The following is a 22,173-nucleotide window of genomic DNA, read 5'->3' on the forward strand; positions in this document are numbered from 1 at the left end:
GATACAGCCATTGTATCAGTTACCAGCGGGTACCTAGTCATTTACCTATACTGACCTTTTCCTTTTACGTGTGCCTTGACTCTGAGGAGTCCCTTGGGGTGTTAGGAACATCAGGGGCAGGCCATAAAGAAGTGGAATTAGACCCTTCAAGCTGTCCCTCTCTGGCCTGTGACTACCCCGCCTCCTTCAGTCATGTCCCTCTCCTGTTTGGCCAGCACAAACATGAAATGACTCTCGTTAATTAAACGCGCTCTATTATTGTTTCAGGACTCTTCCTTGATGACCTACGGCCGTATCACTGCCATTGCTTCCTCAAGGATGCTCAGAAAATTCTGGAATCTGCAAATAAATAACATGCTCTTTTTTTTCTTTTTCTTTTTTCTTTTTCTTTAACAGTCTCTGAGATTGACCTAGATTGACATCTGGGCCTTGACAGATATACCCCCTCATTTTTAAAGTGTTCATGTTCCTTGGTGTGGTATTAATACGCAATGTTGCAACTGTATCTAATGCTTATTGGTGTTGTTAACTAAATGCGCTCTATAGTTTGTTATCTCCTCCTTCCGGGCAGTACAGTTGCCCTCCCAGTGTTTCCTATATAAGCTGCTAATTTAATTTGATTTCTCCTTTTATTTAGTCTGTGATTTTGTTGTTGATTTTTTTCTCCCTGCCCATTGTTTACATCAGTTTTTAATTTTTTTGTATTTTCCATGTGACCTCCTCCACTTTCCTTTCAACCAATCATGTGCGTGCGTATCATGTGACTTTGTCATGTGGCTTGCATGGTGCTGATGATGTCGTCCACGCTGGTGAACAGAAGGTAAAACTCTTTGTTCTGATTAGAGGAATACACCTGGAAACACAGCCTGGCACGCAGTTCCTCTCGTCTCAGATCTATTCAGCAGAGCCATTTGAAAGATTTGCTCCTCTTCTCAGTTCACGTCTAGAATTCAACAGGCCTTGCAACCTTGACATGGCAATCTGAAAACATGACAACCCTTAGTTTAATATTTTCCCTCAAGAAATCTGGTCACACCAACTGCCCTCTCAGTAAAGCCACATTAGCCACCATACAGTTTGGAAACTTGAATTTTCAACAGACTTCACAAATGTTATTTCCCAGAAGCATGCCTTGAAAATTCGCCTCGTTGCTTAACCTGATATCCAGTAGCTCCATAAACCTTAATTGCTCCAAAATGAGCTGCAAACCCCCACCCCGGAATGTTTTTGCAACCTTCCAACGCTCCAGAAAGACAGATAGAGCCTGCAAAGGTTGCACTCCAGTAAAACCGGAGAGTGCTTCGTGAAATTTGCATAAACGGAGGACTTTCTGAAAGGAGAATTTGGATTGATGGCTGAGGTGTCACTTTTCAAGAGTGGCCCTCCCCCAGGCAGGAGGCACAAATCAAGCAAAAGTCACTTGGCAATTAACGATGACTTGAAGTCTCCGTGTAATCAAGAGGCACATGATTGACCCTTACAGAAAAGGAAATAAAATTATAGCCTGATGAAGTGCATAACGGTGACGAAATAATTAGTTAATAGTGTGCCTGTCACAACCTTGTTAAAACATTTCTAGATCACCATCAAGAGAGAAGGGGACTTCTGCTTTCGGCTCTTCCCCCACTAAAATCAGACCTATTCAGAGCCTCCCCTGGGAGTCACAGGCTTTCTGTTCTCTCCTAACTGTAAAGTTTTACTTCACATCACACCCTAAAGACACATACAGGCTGCAGTGATTACGTAGCCAGACTAACACCAATAACCACTCTGTGTGCCTGCGCATGCAAGGGGCTCCCCTCCATTTGACCTCACTTCTGACCTCACTTCTCTGAGAACTGATTGGGCGACATCCACACAGTCCAGATCCCAGTAGCTTGTCTTGCATGGTCTTTGTTCCTGGTCTGGTCCCTGAGTCACACTCCCTGTGTGTGTTACCCTGTGTCTCTCCCCTCCCTTTGCCCTCCGTTTACCATCGCTGAGGACTTCCTCTTTGTAGGTGTGGCAGCATCACCCTAATCCAGTCCCATTTACAGTCAGACTCCCAACAAAGAGTTATCTGATGTTTTTCATGGTGTGCAACAAAATGGGAACGTCCCTAAAGCAAAAGAACCTTGCAAGCCACAGTAATGATTGATCTAAGTTTAAAAGGTGCAGGGGGGCTCTCTTCCGGACCTGTAATCAAGACCAAAAGTATGGCGGTAAATGTTTCCTGAAGCTGTCCCCAAAGCCCACCTCAGTGCTGATCTAAGCTGTCAATTGAAAGATATCGTTAGAGTGAGCCTTGGAGGACTCCAGGCTACAGTCGCCTCTCACATCACTCCAGGTTCCCATCCTTTTCAGACCCTCGGCTCTCATCTGAAAGGGATAAGCAGAAAACTTGCTGTTCAGGTGAACTACCAGCAGCAGGGTGAACCTTTAACTAAAAGGGAAAAGGGTAGAGAGGTTAGAGCAAGTAAAATTTACGGGACAGAAAAATGAAGCTTTGTTAAGGACAGTCCCTCCTCCTTTCCCTAGTCATTAGTAAGGACTTAAGTGACCTGGGCCTGAGTTCAAATGATTCAAATAAGCTTGTAGCTTCTCTCTTGTTAGTGGATTGTACATATGGCAGCCAATGAAATCAGGTGTTCCCTGTCCTACCCCAGTCCATGTCTTTCTAGCCACAATTGACCAGGATATGTTTAACATGTGCTGGGTGCTCCACCCACCTTAGGTTCAGCTGGGCGATATTTACTCTGTCCTGAAACAATGAATGAAAGCAAAGGGAGGCTAAGCCAGGGACTGAACCCCATTTCCCATCACCAAATATCTTTGATGGAGAAGACAGATAAGCGTAAGCACCCGCCCCCAGGACAGGAGAAGCAAGTTGGTTGGAGGTGAGGTTGAACTCCGCCCTTCGCAAACATTCATTCCTAACACGCCCCTGTGTACCAGGAGAGCTTGAAATGCTGCCACGGGGACGAGATTTTGTAGGCCATTATCCGAGGATTCTGTAAATGGGACTCCCCATTTCCCACCATCAGCATGAGTGTGCAAGCCCTTCCCACCATCAGCATGAGTGTGCAAGCCCCTGTATTCTCTCTCTCTCTCTCTGTCACTGTGTTGCATGTCTGAGCACGGCTCCCTTCACACCCATTCATAATGATCTTTTTTTTTGTTTCTTTAGCTACTGACCCTGACTTGTATTAGGCAATGCTGGTTCTGACGAACTAAATTCTTTAACCCCCCACTCTTCCTTCTTAGATTGAAAACATCACTAACTACCCCTTCCACACCCTCCTTGATTTTTTTACAGCTGTGTGTTTGGAGCCCCGCTCTCTGACAGGTCGACACAGGCTTTTCACCAGCCTTTCTGCTCTAATTGCCTTTGTTCTGAAGGATCTCGCACACTGGCGGCTCCCAGGGTAGAGAGGTAGCAGGAAAGGTCCTCAGAGGGAGACAGTGGTGCATTATCTTGCCTGAGACCTGTGGGCAGGGACCGGCTTTGGAAACTGGCGGATCCCCTAAGGTTACCAACGTGAGGGCAGAAACATCCCAGTAGCCCAGTTCTTCTTTATACCCAAAGAAATGTCCATGGATTAGTGAAGAAGTGTACCGCCCCCTTGTGGCATGGAGGCAGGAGCAGAGTTCACTTGGTCATAGTTATTTCTGTCCTAATTTCCTGAGCCTGGATGAGCCCCATAACCACAAGCCAAACCTTCATGGTCATTTTTTTTTTAAGGACAATGAAACAAAGATAATTGGTCAATTAATCTGTTGGTACTTTTATGCTACCCACAAGAAAGGAGTCGGTATTTCTGTGGTTCAGTCTGTCAGAATTCATTTGTTGCTATCTAATTTGCATTTTCTGCTGTCTTCCGAGGCCCTTCCACCCCAACACACGTTCATAATTCCTAAGAGAAATGGGGCCCAACTGGACTCTGTACCAGGTGTCTCAGTGAGCTCAGCCCCAGGAAACTCAGCATCCTTTCTCTGTAAAGAGCTAAGGAATCGGGGCTGGAGAGCTGGCACAGCCGTGAAGTACACCAACTGCCCTTGCAAAGGGCTGGGGTTCCACCGGGTTCCATTCCCGGCACCCACATGGCAGCTCACAACCATCTGTAATTCCAGTCCTAGAGGATCTGATGCCTTCTTCTGGCCTCCTTAGGCACCAGGCACTCATATGTTGCACAGACATATGTGCCGGTGAAACACCCATACACATTTTAAATAAATAAATAAAGCCCCTACCCATTCATTCCGTATTTCAGTATCCCCTGAAGCCAGGAACTAGGGTGGCAAAGTCGGGTCACCTCCGATCAGACATATCTTTAACTCCAAAGTAAAAGAATACTTGTCTCCAGAGGGCTTATTTGGGGTGAACGATGCTGAAGACAAAACGGCAGCTTTATCTTTAACATCACAGAGCTAAGCTTTGAAAGTGTGGGAAATCCAGGGAGGGACACCCCCCCCCCAGATGTGTCAGGGAGAGTTATAAGGACAGAGAATGGACACAGCCTACATCACATTAGAGTCACTCGTGTGACATCTCTAGCAAAGAACTCCATTTCAGGAAGGAGAATTAGTGGCCTAATAACTCTAAATCCTGATTCCCCAAGGCAATTTGCTAATCCCCAAAGGACCTGTCAATATTGTTCCTTGATGGAACCATAATGTGTCGGAGCTGGAGACATGAAATAGGCTTCCCATCTGAATAGGGAAATCATCCATTTTGGAGTTTTATAAAGATGCATATAATTTTTTTTTTTTTTAAAAAAAGGTATACACAAGGTTAAAATGGTTGGTAAGAAATAACTAAACAAAGAAGATGGGAACTGGGATAAGCAAAATGAGCAGTGTTTTAATTCACAACAGTGCTATTTGATAGTAAACATACTAGACTTCAATCTCTAGATCCATTGCTAGTTAATCGTGAGTGTAGCTGAGATCACAGACCTCCGTGCAGATCTGTATGAAAGAGAAGATAGAGTGAATGAGGGCTGGAGAGTTGACTCAGCAGTTAAGAGTATTGCTTTTCCAGGGGACCCAAGTTGGTTCCAGCACCCACATTGGGTGGCTCCAGAGGATCTGACAACCCCCTTCTGATCCCTTTGGGCACTTACACTTCTGTACACAAGCCCACACACAGATGCATATATACGTGCATGATTAAAAATAAGCATTTAAAATGGGTGAGCAAAGAACAGAGACAGAGGCTTGGGGCGGGGCGAGGGTGGCCTATGTGGACGCTTGGTCTTTCATGCTAAGCATACTGTTGCCATTGTGTTTCCTGGAGTGGAACAGGGAATCTTGTTCTCCTTTCACAGTTCACAGACACTTCCCCAAGTCCTGGGCTTGCTGTGATTTTTTGTTGTAAAGTCATGCAACCAGGAGTTCTTCTCCAGCTCCAGGCCCCTGCTGATGAATGCAAAGGCATGAAGCAGACTCAGATTTAAGGACTCAAAAGCCCAGTAATTCCAAAGGAAGAACCTGTAATCTCCATGGCCAGAAATATACATTTCAATTATGGTTTCTGGGAGGACTCTCACAGGGCCTGCCCACGGTATATCCGACACTACTTGGCTTTTTTTCATACTATTTTTTCCTTGCATGTATGATTTGTGTTCTGCTGGACAATATCAAAACTGTCCAGAATTTCATATTTGTTATCATCAAGGTTTATTTTTAAAGTAGTGCTGTGTTCAGCTTTAGCATAAAATATGTAAGGGAAAAAAATTTGAGTCCTAGATGAAGCTACACTCAAAGGGTATAATTAACCCCAGGGGTCTTCTTAAAGCAACCTGCCTGTTGCTGATGAACGGCAGACCAACATTTACAAATAATTACAATATTGGTTTTTCTGAAATTGCCCATAATGATTTCAGTCACAGCAGCAGCCACCCCAGAACCTTGGGACCCCCCCTCCTCCAATCATTTCCTCTGCTAATGTGTTCAATTAAGCAGGGAGCCTCTTTAACACTGAGGCCCCCAGGTCTCTGCAATGCTCCTTTTCTCCAGGTCTGGTTTTGTGCAGAAAGTTTTGCCAGCCCCATTCCTAATCTGTAAGGAAAAATAGACAGCAAGCATTTGAAGATTTCTAAGATAATTGATTTAACAACTGTCCTTCCCCAATCTGAATGTACTTACAAAAACTTGTAGGGCCACCAAGTTGGTCCAAAGCTCCGCATTATCTGAAAATGGTTCTCCTTCAGGTGTACTGTTTAGGAAAGGTTATAGTACTGCCCAAGGACCCACTATCTTTTTAATGACCATAACTATATTATTTTTCATTTTGCTAGAAAATCATGTCTCATTCACCCTTGAGATATCATTGTCTGATAGACAACTTCTAGAACTCAATACAACACATATTTGTATGAGTAATCATAGGCAAAGCTTTCTAAATGATAACCTAAATACTATATGATATAAAATGTTCTGCACTCGAGAGAAAATAAATATGTATCAGAGTAACCTTGTCAAATAGAATGATAGCTAATTCTACTACTTTGAGTAGGGTAAATGTTAGACCTGCGGTACAGTTTTTAGGAGTTGTTTTAAGATCCCAATTATATACATATATTTTTCCTGAGACAAATGGAGAGATAAGAGACTGCCTTCAACAGGCCTGCTGGGTTCTTCAGGGACTCCTGGGAAAGATGCCTGTTCATTTGCATGCCTTTAAAGGGATTTGGAAGTCTCTCTTCAAAGACAAGAATATATTTAAAGAAAACTTTACCAAATTGTAAAGCAAGAAGTTGACAACTGTGTGTCTTCAAGATACTGAGCTGCTGATCTTAGGGTGTGTCTCCCGAAGAAAATTGGCTGAAGGCCATTTCTTGGGTCTTCCATCCCCATGGTGTTATGAGGGATAACCAAGGCAACATTGGTAATTCCTCTAAGTCCACACATGCAGGCAGAGCAGAGGTGGAAGGTGCCTTCCATTTAATTCTGTACCCCCTTTTTGCAAGCATGGAAACATCTGCTAAGGCAGATGACGTTTTATACCTTCCACAAAGCAGAGTTCAGAGGAAGTGTTCCAACCGTTGATTCTGCCTTAAATATCCACAGTGCTCTCTTCTGAGAGGAAATAGTGAGGGTTCAACAAAGCAACTGGATGGACTCCCCTCCACCTCGCTCCAAGGAGGCTTCAGGCAACCACTTGCCTGGTGAATCCCCTCCTTTCTCAGCAGAGAGACACCCAACACAGTCCATGTTTCGATCCTCAGTGCAGAAAGCTATAATACCATTTCCATTCAGTCCTGGCCACCAACCGCTATCACAGTTAGCCTAGGACTAAGGGGTTCCCTGGGATAGTGCTAAACTTCAGTGCTAAAACCTGTAATATTTGAGGGTCCTTGGGGGTGAGATGGTCACCTTAATTCTGTCAGAGAATAGAACTTGTTGAGTTCTCTCATGGCTCCTCCAGCACTTCTGTGTTCAGCACTGTGGAATCTTCCAAGAGGCCCTACCTTATTCTACAGTAGACTCTGAGTCCCACTGGACATTTATGATGGTGTAGACACTTATTGCCTAAATGATAGAAAAGCTCAAAGAAATTTGGAAAGTCTACATAGACTGACATGTCCAAACAAGGTCTAAATGCTTTCTCTAAGTAGCTGGGGACAGTGACTACATTCTAGCTTTATTAAAAAAAAAAAAAAAAAAAAAAAAAAGACAACTATTTCTCTAAAACCTATTTGTCTTTGTATTTTTATTTTTTGTGTTTCTTAAATTCCCAGTTGTAGGGAACAGATACTAAGACTCACTTTTCCTAAGTATCCTTCAGACATCACGACTAGGAGCCCCCCCCCCATTTGCAGTATGAGCAAATTACTTCCCAGTTCTTGAAGCACACCCATACACATATCTCACCAAGGAGTCCTGTTACCGAGGGAGTCTGCCTTTCTAACCAGCTCCAGATGATGCGCATGCTGTGCCCCAGGGGATGCCTGGCAGGGCTCTGGGTGGCTTGTTCTCTCTGCTCCCACCTTTGAATCCAAGGGAGGAGGCTCCCAACAGCTGAACAAGGAGACCAGGCTAAACTCCAACTGTGCCAGCCACCTTCCATTCAGGGCCAGGGATATAGTGTGAGGTCATTAGCTTCTCTCCCTGGTGACAAGTCCCTCCCTCGCTCTCCTGTCACGTCCCCATTTTTCTCAGTAACCTGCTTAGTAACCTGGACTACATACAACCTTCTCCATGAGATCAAGAAATAGATCAGTCTGGTCCTCTCTGGAAGTCCTGGTTCCTCGCAAGCAAGTTTTAATTTCAACCCTGGGTTACACATTTCCTCATCTGCTCCTTTAGTGTATGCTGGCAGTTTCTGGGACAGTACCTCAGCATCACGCTACAGAGCCATCCTGGTGCTCTCTGGCTTATCACACACAGGTTCATCTTCCTTTGCCCACTTAGATCAAAATGCTATCATCCAAGTGAGCATAAACTGCAGATAGAGAGAAGCAAGCAACTTTGTTTCTCTTACTGTACAATGCTAACGCCATTTCCCCCCTCTCTTCGCTCACAAAGAAAAAACCCACAATGATTGTTGCTTTAATACATTAAAGAGCCAAAGATTATCACTCACTCGACTGAGCCATAAATGTAGTTACAGGAACCTTGCCTATGGCAATTCGTGTTTTATTTAGCCACAATTGGAAACATATTTTTAAGTGATCCTAAGCAATAAAATTTAATTCATGAAAAGCTAGTTGCAAGAACACAGCATCATTCACTCCCATCAGTGACCAAGCCCTCGGGACTCTAGGGTGAGTTATGATGTACCAAGGGATAAAAACACAGGGCTATTCTGAAAAGTAATTCTATGCTTTTAAATTTTCTGTTCAGACCTGCCTATATTTGCCCATATTTCAGGCACTCTGTCAAGATATGTCAGGTTCATAGAAATCCACCTTGCAGAGTTGTGGGAGGAAATGTGAGTTCCAGTGAGAAAGACAGGAAAGCTGTGCTCATAGGGAGTGTTTTCCAGAACATGCCCACAAAGCACCTTCAACTAAGACTGAATAAGGCAGCCAACTGGGGTTCAGAGTTCTAAATCCACTGCTCTTTAACCATTTGAATTTCTGAAAAAGCAAGAAAAGTGCCCAGCCCCACCGCATCACTCCATCCCATTTGATGGGCTCACTTCTCGTTCCGTGGACCCAGATCTCATGTGAACTTACTGGCTGTTTCAGGGGAACCCAGTGCACCCAAGCTGGAAGGGCAGATGGGAGAAGATGGGAACTCCATCAAGGTGAACCTGATCAAGCAGGATGACGGAGGTTCCCCAATCAGACATTATCTGGTCAAGTACCGAGCGGTGAGTAGCCTCCACCCTCAGACCCCCTTCCTCCACCCTGGGACCCTGACACCTACCTTGTTGGATCAAGAACTCGAGAATCCCAGGTGAAGCAAGGTAGGACAGTATCCCACTGGGCATTTTGTAGGAGACTAGTGGAACTTGGCCAAGGTTTTAAATCCCAAGTCTGACCTATAGCTATTAGGCCATAACCACAGTGGGACCATTTGAAAACTTCTACTATGACCAGGATGGTGAGAACATCACCATGATTTTTCAGTTTTTCTACGAAGTGTTTTTTCCATAATCCAGGACTTCTGTGCACAATCTCCATGCTGCCATCTAAAAGTCACTACTTTTGATAAAGTGTGTCTCCTGGACCAGGTGCTCTCTCTAGGCATATTTCCTGCGCAGACCTATGAAGTGGGTATTACAGTTATCCACCCCTACCCCCCATTACAGACGAAGCAACAGAGCTCCCACAGCCAGGAATGGATGTTCTCACCCAGATGGGTGAGGCCAAATTAGAATCCAGTCCTATCTAGCTGAGGAGGATAGGCTCTCTCCTGACTTACTTCAAGATCACAGGCTGGATCCTTTGCCCGCCCGCTCTTCTCGGCCCCTTAGCTGGGCTAACTGCTAACAATCAGCTTGACACGGAGCTTCCCCTAGTGGCTCGCTCACCACCTACCTAAGATCTCTACCTAACTAAGATCTCTACTAGTCTTTCATCCCAACCCCCCACCCCCAAACCAAGAATCACTCTCCCCTTTTCCAGTTTCAGAATGACATTTGGCAAGCAGTTGCAGGGGCTGGGGTGGGGTTTAGAGACAGTCTCTGGGAATCACCTGTTACTGACATTTCTTAGTAGTTGGAGGTAATGGACCAGAGAGCAGCTTGCTTTCTCCTTGAAGCCCCAGATAAGGCTTTTTCCAGGAAGTTTGTTCATCCCCTGCTTCTGGGAACAGCTCCCATAGAAATGGCATGTGGGTCCAGCCATAGAGCCCTACGGGCATGCACACCCTACAGTCGGGAGACAGACCTTCATCTATCCAGCTCTCCCAAATGATTCTCAAAGAAGTCAGATAGGAGCCGGCATAGTAGGAGAAGCCTCTGTAAACGTCCTTATGGGGCCAACCCAGAGATTCTACTGTATGGGAATCCCTGTAGTTTCGTTACTATGGAGAAGGATGTCAAGACTTGCCAGGTGGCCCTGAATAACCTAGTTGGAGAGGTGCTATGGTAGGGTGCAATGCCTCTGTCCTGAGCCTGGATGGCATCAAATTCCAGCTTCAAATTCCAGCTGCCATTTGCCAGCATGTGGTCTGAAGGACAGATAATCTTATCTTCCCAAACCTCCATTTCCCTATCTGGAAAATGGGAATAAAATAACTTCAGCCGTCAGATTCGTTACAATATATATTGAGATCCCAAAATATCCTGGATGCTTTGAAACCTCTGTGAATTGTAACTAGGATGCAGGGCCCAGCTAGAAATCTCTCCCATAGGAAGACAATCTCGAGGTCTGTTTGCCTGAATGGTCACTGCAGCTATGTTTAACAGAGGAACAAAATGCTGAGCTATTTTAGATTTCGATGACTTTAACCATCCTCTCTCACTTTGAAGCTTCGTGTTTGCTAAATGCAATCACATATTATTAATATGTATTACATAGCATAAAGTTTGCTCTCCTGAGTGTTTGCTCTATTGTCTGGTTGTCTCTTCTGTAATGATGTTTGCTGAGGAAGTCAGAGAAAAGAAGAGCAAAGAGAGACAGCCCAGCTTCTTTGTTTTAAATTAAAACAGCACCATGGCAACATGTGCAAAGCTAACTTACAGCCCAGCCCGGGCTTCCGGGTTAAATTAGAGGATAAGAGAATCCCCCCTGAGCAATTTCCCACAATACCCACAGCCCTGGAATGAGCATAATGGCACCTTTGTGGCTAATCAGAACTACTTTGCTCAGTAAAATCTCTTCCTCCAGCCCCAGGCCAGGACCGGTCACCTCCGTTCAGTAAAAGTTGTCAGACCCCCTTAGGTGCCTATCATGTACCTGAGGTGTACATGGCTTTTGAAAAGGCCAGAGACTATGACATGGTGAGCTTTGCAACTAGAAAACCATCTGAAGAGTTCTCAGGAGGATGTGAGGCCTCTCCCACACTGTTTTGTTATGCAGGTGGTTGCCTAGCGATGGCTTTGGAAACTCCCTTCCAGGACAAACTATCATTGGCAAGCAAGGATGATATACCTAGAGGGAAGGTCAGGTGAAAAACGGGGGATCTCCAGAATTTTGCATCGCTCCTTATGCCCTAGCCAGTGTTTGCTAAGCACAGTGGGATGAACATCCCTCACTTGTTCAGCCACAATGAGGCCAGGCCACACTACAGGGATTAGAAAAGCCCAGTTCAGTCCAACACATGTCTGCTGGGCTCCCTATCATGAAAGGAAAGCAAAGTCTGGGGCTTGAACCGGCTAGGCTCCAACCTTGAGTGCTGGGTGACTTTAGAAAGTCAGCTAACCTCTTACTGCTGTCCCTATAATCAGATTTAGTAAGAGCCTGAAGTGATACCCAGAAGGTTTGTTATAGGGATGTGATGAGAAATGGTATAGGCAGCCCTAACTGCAGAGCCTGGCCTATAGAAGATACCCAATAGATGATGGTTTACATTTTTAGTAAAATTGGAACCTATGTGCTATACACCTGTCAGAATGTGGACAGCGTTCTGAAATATACTGAGAACATTTAATTCCTCCAAGAACCCCTCCCTAGCCTCTCCCCTCCTCTAAGAACCCATGTACCTAGCATTCCAGAGCATAGGGAGATAGGGTAGGGGGGGGGGACAGTGTTTTCACCCTATCAGTCCTGGAGTTGGTGGGACAATGAAGTCAGAACCAGGCTATATTGACATTCCTTGCTGTTGATGTTGGCAAGCATGCCCCAGTATGGAAAATCTTCACTGGTTCCCGTATTCTACATTTTGACCCCCTGGTTTTCGATCCTCCTGAGTCTGTGCCGCTTAACCAGTCTCTCCAGCATTCTCACTCAAGCTCCCTGGTGTCTTCTGTCCTTCCTGCTGACTGTCCCCAGAAACTTGCCTCTGAGTGGAAACCCGAAATCAGGCTCCCATCCGGCAGTGATCACGTCATGCTCAAGTCCCTGGACTGGAACGCCGAGTATGAAGTATATGTGGTAGCTGAGAATCAGCAAGGAAAATCCAAGGCAGCTCATTTTGTGTTCAAGACCTCAGCCCAGCCCACAGCCATCCCAGGTACCGCCACTTCTGTTTTCTGTCTGTTTCCCGCTTTGAATTAATGCACACGTGCCGCGCCTCCTAATGCACCTGAACAACCCTGACAACTTGCTTGCTTACAGCCATCCTCATGACTGGTTGCTCATATGCCAAGCTTAGTTTTGCCTTAGCCCCATCTGTGCAGTGGGTTCACATGTACCAGACCCCCCAAGAGAGTTTTGCCAAGCATCCTGGGGGAAAAGGTCCTATCTCATTTGGCCTTGAAATAGCAATGCTAACCAGTCTATGGGACTCCCTCAGATGGGAAACGCCCCAACTCCTGCCTTGCCTTGGATGCTGGCTGAACAAGGATCCTTAATGAGACTTTCTCTGCCATCTGCATTCTATACTAGGATCACGTAACTGGTTTTTATGGTGTTTGTATGTGATCCTTGCTTTAGCTGTACAACCATGGTCTAACTCTCTTCTCTCTGGTGACCCCAAGAGAAGGAACAGATGGTGCCCAGTTAGCCACAAGCTTATCTGTGAAGGACCCCTCCACTGTGCTAAAGACAAATTAAATGTCTTGGAATGGAGCAAGTGGAAAACATAGATCCTGGGAAGCACCATCAATGGAAGGGCAGCCAGTCTGGTAGACCATGGTAGCAGCAGTGCTCCTAGGAGATGCAGATTTGTCTCTAGGATCCAGGACCAACTCAAGTGTGGGAATAAAGTGAGAGCTCTGATTTCTGCCCCAGATACCTTGTGCTAGTGGCCAGTCCCGTCATTAGGCAGATACCTCCAAGAAGATTCAGCCATCATTCTGCCTTTCCAGAGCCAGCCAAATGCCAACCACAGGCAGGAGAGATGGTCATAGATCATGTAGATGCAGCCTGTTGGAGAGGGTTGTCTATGCTCTACCATGTTCAGGTGTGGTAGGAAGACAGCCTGGGGCAGGCCCATCTTGCCTGCCCTGTCTGGAGAACTCACTTAGATGCTGAGCTCAATTGTCAAGCTTGCTCCTCCCGCGAAAGTCAGACCTGAAAGGGGATAGGCTTTCTGCCATGTAGGGTTATATGTGCCAAAGTGGGTAGCAACAGAAGGAGATGTTGGTGTGTGACTCTTTACGGTTGTTTGTGTGTGAGTGGGTGTGTATGTGTGTGAGGGGGGAGGAATGTGTGAGGCCTCCAGCAGTTGGCAGGTGAATTTTGAGCTGTAGACTAGATGTGCCAATTGGTCGATTGAACAATGGGGAGGGCGTTCCTGCTCAGGTTAGGATCCCAGTACTAGGAAGGAGGTTCTTGCATGTGGCTACAGGAAGTTGCTCTCACTGTGTCACAATTGGATGTCCAAACGGAGGTGACCCTGCTTCTCTTCTGTCCCTTCTTTCCTGTGTTCTTTGGTTAGTTTGCCCTTGAAATCGAAAGTGTGACGTGTGTCCAGATCCATGCTTTTGAGCCTCTTAGGATTCGGGGACTAGTGAGGCTTCAGTTAAGCCCTCCGTATCAGGATGTAAGCTAGCTCTTCCCCACAGTGAGACTTGATGGGCAGCATGCTTGGGCATGCTATGTTTCCAGGCTGGGCACTGCCAGCAACTTCCCCTTCTAGGTTTCCAGTGTGAGCAAAAGAAATGCTGGAGAGTGCTCTACCTGTGGAAGCCTTGGAGAATTGTCATCCGGGCTTCCACTTAAGCCAGACAGGGTTAGGGGTACTTGCCTCATCCACAATGACTCTGTGACTGCTGTCCAAGTGATAAAAGGAGACTGCTCTGGTTGGACTATCCTAGCCATTTTCTTGGAATTCAAGAACAAAACCTCTTTGCATCATAAGCCGTAGATTTGTGGTCAAATTCTGTGGTCTGCAGGATGGTAGCAGGTGAGATGTTCAGGACTGCACCAGCACGATTGTGGGGCTTGCACAGTAGAAAGACAGGTCTGCTTTGGCTCTCCAAAGACCACTCCGCATCCCCAGTGTTCTGACCATAGTGCAGCTGCCCACTGCATCTCAGCCTCGGTAAGCAAAAAAAACGTAGACGTGAGAAGAGCACACTTGCTGCTGCGCCTCCGAGGCTTCGTCTTAGCGAGAGGTAACATTCTCCTAACCTGACCCTGCTCTTCCACTGTGGAGGCTCGGCTCTCTCACTTTGATTTCCTTTGCTCGCTGGCCCCCACCCCCTGAATTAACCTGCTATGCTGCTTCTGGCATTGCTGAGCTGCTGACCCGTCCTATGATGTTGATACGGCACTGAACTCTCCTAACGTCTGTCAGCCTAACTTACTAAGTTGAATTAACCTTGGAGTCTTGTTTTTTCTATATTTGACCTATTTTTTCTTTCTTTTTTTTTATCTATTTTTTCCTCTGTTTCTGTCTCTGCCTTCTCTTTCCTCCCCTCCCACACCCTCCCTGTGTCTGTCGTCACATTTGTCACCTTGGACGTCACTGGGACATCCCCACTGCCACATTTATGTCTCAACAACCACCTATCCTCTGGAACCCATTGCTTGACACCTGCAGCCACCCTGGGAGGAAGTTCCACCTCCTACACCTTGGTCTCACTGCTCTTCTCTGTGGTGACTCTTCTTTTGCTCTGTTAGGAACTTGAAAACACACACACACACACACACACACACACACACACACACACACACACATACAGGCACGCACGCACGCACACATGCACACAAATTATAATTGCTTAAAAGCCCAGTTCCTATGAAAATGATCAATTGTTCCCCCTTTGAAAGATCCTGTCAGGACTTCGGTTGCCTGGCCACAGCTACTGAGCAAGTGTTGTGTGTGAACAAGGAAGGTCATGGTGATTGGAAACAGATTTACCTCCTGAGATTTTTGTCATTCAGTGATACTTTCCTGTCACTTCGTATGGGGTCTTCTCCTTTTTTAATAGCAGTAGAGAGAGAGAGAGAGAGAAAGAGAGAGAGAGAGAGAGAGAGAGAGAGAGAGAGAGAGAGAGAGAGAGAGAGAAATTGAGAGATATTTCTTTCAATACTATTTTTCAAAAACAGCATTATGCAAGGTTTACGGAGATGTTTCTGCTACCTGCTCCTTGTGCTTTTGCTGTTGTTCATAAATACAGCAGAGGAAGAATTCTAGACTTCTGAACCTTGGCTCAGATTGTTAAAGTCACCACATGTGCCCTTCATTCTAACACTGCGCCCTGCCCTCCACCTTTCAATAGGCAGTTAGCTTCGCCTACATTTAAGTATTTAAGTACCCATGTTGTACTTAAGTATTTAGGTACCAAGTATTTAAGTACCCATGTGGTGACTCACCTGAGCACTCTGCTGACATGATAGGTGAATTAAATCCTCCTGTGGCCCATGAAGTGGGAAAGTTGAAATTGTCTATTTTCTGGAGCTGATGAACATTCTGGAAGGTGCTGTAATGCTGGTGTTAGCCCAATGTCTTCTGCTGTCTTTGTGAAGAAGGCCAAATTGTGATGTGCCCAATAGGAATGGGCCCAGAGCTAATTCTTCCACTTCACAGTAGGATGCTTCAGATGAGCACTAAACCTCCAGATCCTGGGGTCTGTGGTCCAGGCACGACCTCCATCATCACCATAAGCACAGTATACCAGACAGGTTAGAAGCATCCACTGTGAATCAGTCACCTCCCACACCTTCGCCCTATATGCTCCAAAGAGCACAAGGTAAGGGATTGAGGGAACGTTCTACCCCCACCCCACCACAGTGTTAATACGTTTGAGCAGTCTGCCTGTCAGCACTTCCAGAATGGTCCAGCTTCCCTAATGGTCTCTACGACACTTTTAAAATTATTATGCAAAGCCAGGAACTGCTGTCTGCTGTTGCACAATTCACCCAGAAGAGGAAATGGGTGTGTCACATCGGACGCATGAGACCCAAGGCTGACTACCACCCGCTAGTATCAGCGTGTGAACTTTGGGATGGACCCTCCAATGAATAAAAACTCCCTCCCCTACCATGGCACCTGTCATTCTACCTATCTCATCTCTGAACATCTCCACGGACGTTTAATTTATGTTCTTTTTGGTTCTTTACCTGTTTCGTTTCTGTCGTTACATTTTAATGCTCAAAGACTAGCCTTTCCTTTTGGGAATCCAAATGACCCTGAATTGTGGTCTGCAGGCAAAGCCAACTGTGTGGCCACCTGCCAGTATCCCCAGTGTTCAGCCTAGAGGCTTCACAGTGCTCAGCACCTAAAACTGACAGTGCCTCTCGCTCAGCTATGGACCTCTGCTCTGGACCTTTGGCCTCTTCCCACCAGCTCAGTGAAACAAGATTGCTCTTGGGCACAGGGCAGTACAGCAGAGAAAAGAACAGGGGGCCTCAGGGCCTGATATGAGAATCGCAGGTCAGTTAAGGAAAGCTTCAGGGAAGGCAAGAGAGGTCCTACTGGGGTCCTCTTCTGATGGCCCTGGAGAGAGAGATGTCACACTAGTGAATTGTGGTCTGCAGGCAAAACCAACTGTGTGGCCACCTGCCAGTATCCCCAGTGTTCAGCCCAGAGGCTTCACAGTGCTCTGTGCTCCACTGTTCACTCTAGGAGAACTTGGAGTCTGCCTCGGCCTCATCACTGACCCACTCACAGGAGAGGGACAGTGTCAATATTTCTAAAGGGACCTTTGGAGATGAACCCTAAATTTCCAGAGCTCTAGCATGATCCTTAGCTCTTAGCAGACATAGGTTCCATCTGAAAAACCTTTGGGCTTATTCCAGCCTGTTTGTGGCTTGTAATGGTGTACTCTATTGGAGACAGCTTTAATGTGCACTAGCCATGGCCAGACACTGGGTCCCTCCATGAAAGTTATGACTCCTAGCCCAGCCAGGAGTCCTTAAGAAAGCAGCCCCCAGGTAGCCCCAAGGAAGTGAGCTTACCACCCCCCCACCTCCACCTCTGCACTGTGAATCAGTACAGATACACTATCTGCCATGAGGGTTCTCTTATCATTTTTAGAATATTTATACAGCAGGTTCAGATCATGTTTTTCTACTAATAAGAATGCTAACGTCATTGTGTAGATAATCAGCAAGACTTTATGAAGTTTACACCTTTGCATTATTAAAGGATATATAACAGTTCATGTAAACTCAACAGCGTGTTTTGACTTTCTTTGGTATTTGTGTTCAACACAGTGCCCAAAATAAAAACCTCTCTGTCCACCTCACATGCACTTGATAACTGATTCCTAGGGGAGACATTAAATTGGACCCCACCTTTGGTAGGAAGGAGAGTTCTAATCAAAGGCATTTTCCCATGAAAATCATTATGCTTTTCTAAGTGATCCTGAAGGTGTCCAGTTCCTGTTACCTGGGAATCCTCAACAGACAATGAGAGGAACGAGCATTTGCAAAACTGGGGAGGTAGTCACTCTGAAGACGAGTTCAGGGGTGGCACAGTCCACCAGATACAGAGCTCTCCAGCAAGTCTTATGTGTATGTAGCAACCTTTTCTCCTCCTCACAATACACACACACACACACACACACACACACACACACACACACACACACACACATATACTCAGGGATCTTATGATAGATAGAAAGCTTTTGTTGACAAGCTACATTCTGTGCCTAGCCAGCTCCAGGAAGGAGCAAGCAGAAATATAAGGGGCTTCTGAAAAAACTAGCCCTAGAGTTCAACCATTCTGGTAGCCTGACAGTTATATTGAGACCAGGGCTTCAGCGCCTGGGGAGCCATAATACAATAACTCAGATCCAGCTGGGCACCTAGAAAATGTGAGATCCATTTAAAGGCACAGGAAAATTGGTATATATGTGAGTCTCAGCCTTGGAGCAAGCCAGTTAAATGCCAAAACTGCTTTGAATGCCAAGCTCTCAAGCCAAGAGCCAAAGAAAACAGACAGCCCAGGCAGGCACTGCTCCAGGCAGCTCTTACCTAGGAAGATGTGGGAAAGCTGCCCTCCAGGAAGCCTTCTTTATGTGCAAGGTACCTAGGTGGGCTTGGCACAGAGGGTGAGAGGAAGGTCATGGGGAAGGTAGACGTCTGAAAGGTTTGGGGCTGTTTTGTTTGTTTGTTTGTTTTTGCTTTTCCTTTTATGACCCATTCAATGAGATGTAGGATCTAGACCTCGTCCCACCCGTTTTCCTGAACTAAACTATTCTGTAACTATTCAGGAATGTCTCCTGACCCCAGGACCCTTTGATCTGTATCACAGACTCCTCTTATTTCCATCTCTCTGTCAGGGCCACCATCATTCTCTCCAACTTCAGGAGCACTCACTTGCTGTAGAAGTATCAGTCCTTGGAAGTGGTGGGCTGGGTGGCCCCTTTCTTTCAGGAATCTTTACTTTCTCTCAATGTTTCTGCATCAGACCACGTTTGTTCTATCTGAGACATGGAGCAACCCTTTGGTGATGGGTCCTGGAATCAGGCATGAGCCACTGGGATTGAGGTCAGGGAAGACTTAGGAATGGTGGCCCTCATATGATTAGGGTACTTGTTCAAATCCCAATTCCTGATCCTCACTGCCCAATGATTCTGGTTCTAGAATTGAAGAGCTCCAGATTCTCAGTATTTAAGAAACCATCTAGGAATTCCACTACAGGTGGAGAATTGCTATGTTAAGTGTTAAAAGGCATTTAGTTTTCATGCAAAATTAAAATTGCAAAACTTGATGACTAAAGATGTGGTCTACCAGTATTTTAGTATTCCAGAAAAAAATGCACACTGTGGAGACTGGTATCTTGGAAATAGTATCATTTTGTGGAGACATCATGTGGAGTAATTCTGTTTTGGAATGAGGTATTTGTGGTTGAAAAAGATTTGCAAAACATCCTTGACCAAGACCCTCCTAGATACAGGTATCTCATCCATAGGATTACAACCTCTGTCCAGTCTCTGTTTAATGCTTCTAGAAATAGAGTGCTCACCTCCCAAAGCAACTCACACTGTTTGAATTTCTATGCTTGTCAACCCTTCCTGTGGGGCTGTAGTCTGCTCCACCCCCCATATTGGCATCTACTGATGCTGTGCAGAATACAGGTCCTTTTCCTCCCTGTGACACACATTGACATTTTTGGAATGATGTTCTCTTCCCCAGGCTGAATATTCACTCAGCCATCCAACAAATATTCTGTCAGAGTCACCCTAGTGACTGGGGAAACAGAAGAGAGAGCAAGCACCTGCTAGGGTGTCCTAGAGAAGCCATGCAGAGAGAGCATGCATGTAAATGCCCAGGACAAAAGGTCACGTGGTGGCCAGAAGAGAAGAGAGTAGAGTGACTTGGTAGATAAAGAAGGTAGATCTCCAAGAAGGTAACATGGGACCTGTAAGACAACACAGCTACACAATCAGCCAGGCCCTGGGGAGATGACAGGCTGGCATATTCATCAGGCAGTATACAGACTGGCCTGGAACTGAAGGTCAGACCCTGCTTTAAGAGGGTCAGAGGGACTACACAGGGGCCACAACACATGTGAGATCTCATGGGCCAAGGAAGACTTTGAACTTCCTATCAAATGAAAGGGAGACCACCAACCTACTTTTTTGCCTATGTCATATCACAGTCTTCATCCTTGGATGCCTCCCTTTGAAGGTGCTCCCAACCAGGGAAACCTCCGGCTGGTTCTGCTGGGTCCAGAGCAAACAGCCATCCCGTCGCTGTACTCTCGCACTCAGAATAGCTTCTCCACAGTTTATTTTTCCTCTTTGAAGAGATGAGTGGTTATGAGGCTGGAGACAGGCTCAAAGGTTAAGAGATGAGTGGTCATGAGGCTAGAGATGAGCTCAATGGTTAAGAGATGAGCAGTCATGTAGGACTGCATTTATGTATCAAGATCAAGATAAAAGCCATTGCTGTTGAGATGGGCATGGCAGCTCCTGCCTATAATCTGAACTCTCAGAGGCTGAGGCAGGAGGGTTGTCGTATATGTGAGGCTAGCTTGAGCTATGCAGCAAGGCCCAGACTAGCCTGGGTTACAGAGAAATAAGACTTGGTCTCAAGAAAAAAATTTAAGAGTGCCACTAAGTGCAAAAATTCATAGGTATTCCCTCATGTCCCCAAAACAACTACTTTCATGTGTTCAGCTCTTTCTTCATGAAGTAGGCACTTGACACCTACTGGGATGACTTTCCTATTCAAGGAAACCCCTTGGGATCCTAAAGATCAAGGAAATTAAGATATCTCCTTCCTTTTACATGAGTGAAAAGTAAGGAGAAATTTTCAAGTGGGCTGCTAGAAGAATGAGTCATTCCAGCTGAGGGCTGAGGCCCGTGGCTGATTTCCTGATGTCAAAACCCACACACCCGATGGCTAATGTTTTTTACTCATCTTGGGTCTTCTCAGAGACCCCAGCTATAGTTCTCAGTAAAGGATTAGAAGGGACCAGCCCAAAATTCCAAGGGAGAAAGACTAAGAAGCAAGTCAAGGTGCCAAGGAGTGACGTTTGTGAACCTGGCATCTCCTCCAGCTCAGGCCCTGGGGCCCCTAGAGGGATTGGTTGTGAGCATTCCTCTTTGAATGCCAAGCTGTCAAGTCAGGAACCACAGAAGACAGACTGCCCCGGCCAGGCACTGCTCAAAGCAGCTCTTACTAGGACGATATAGGAAAGCTGCCCCTTCAAGAAGCCTTCTTTTTGTGCAAGGCACCTAGTTGGGCTTGTCATGGAGGGCAAGGACAAGGTCATGGTGAAGATAGACATCTGAAAGGTTTTGTTGTTGTTGTGTTTTGTTTTGTTTTGGGGGGGTGTTTATTTGTTTGTTTGTTTTTCCTTTTCCTTTTATGATCTGTTCAATGAGATTCAGGGTTTAGACTTTGTCCCACTAGTTTTCCTGAACTAAACTATTCTGTAACACCTACAGGGTACCCTTTGATCTGTATTCTGGGCATTCTGGGCCAGAAATGAAGTCTGTAATTAGGAACAGTAGAATGACACAACCTCTAGAGAAGCACTCCAGTACCTAGTATGGACAGAGATAGGCTACACAAGGAATGAAGAATGGTGGCCAGGTGTGGTGGTGCACGCCTGAAATCCCAGCTCTCAGGAAGGAAGGGCAAAGGGATCAGAGACCCTAGTCAGTGAGATCCTGTCTCAAAACTCCAACATCATTAAAAGGAAAATGGCAACCCACATGCAGTACCACTTATTCTGAGTTGCCCTTCTCTCCCCTTGTCTGGACCAAGATGAGATTGGCAAGCTGCTGGAGCAGACTTAGTAGTTAGCAAAGTATAGTGAACTGAGTATGGAGACAGTTGGGGCCAATTCACAAGTACTTCCAGCTGTAGACCTGGGTATCCTCGGTCTCTTGGGGGCACAAGAAACATCAGACAAGGTCTAAGGGTAGAATGGAGTTGCATTTGAAGAATGAATGAATGAGACGTGCCCGTATGTCAGTCTAAGACTACTGTCTCCACAATGACTTCCATAGGCAGAACTCTGTTCAGAGTCTTGCTTCCCACAATGCTGCTATTCATGGGAGTCAGTGGGTCCCTCTCAGAAAACTGATGTCAGTGGGGCCACACAGGGAACTCAGCCAGGGTCCTTCTGTGAGAGAATCTATAGGTCAAGGCCCTGGAGGACTGCTGACGGACACCATAGGAGCTAGACACAGAAAACCCAGCCAGAAGTAGGAAGCTGGGTACTGTCGGGGTATGAGAATGTAACTTGGTGGACGTTTGTCCTGTGCATGGGTATGACTGTCTGTGA

The 22,173-nt window shown here is 46.0% G+C and overlaps 1 protein-coding gene across 18 annotated transcripts in view; it reads left to right on the top strand.

The window, feature by feature from the left end:
• Positions 1 to 22,173, top strand: part of Ncam1 (neural cell adhesion molecule 1) — a 298,966-nt gene that overhangs the window by 271,251 nt on the left and 5,542 nt on the right. For 11 of the 18 annotated variants that reach the window (XM_037207508.1, XM_028864876.2, XM_028864877.2 and 8 more), the window contains 2 exons: positions 9,174 to 9,298; positions 12,366 to 12,546. In XM_037207508.1, coding sequence (XP_037063403.1) covers positions 9,174 to 9,298; positions 12,366 to 12,546 — 306 coding nt within the window. Of the gene's footprint in view, positions 1 to 817; positions 821 to 9,173; positions 9,299 to 12,365; positions 12,547 to 15,021; positions 20,471 to 22,173 lie in introns of those variants that run through there. The other 7 variants (XM_037207507.1, XM_037207509.1, XM_037207510.1 and 4 more) reach the window with 3 other exon arrangements.

The sequence above is a fragment of the Peromyscus leucopus genome, chromosome 7 (assembly GCF_004664715.2).
Source record: "Peromyscus leucopus breed LL Stock chromosome 7, UCI_PerLeu_2.1, whole genome shotgun sequence".
NCBI classification, from domain to species: Eukaryota; Metazoa; Chordata; class Mammalia; order Rodentia; family Cricetidae; genus Peromyscus; species Peromyscus leucopus.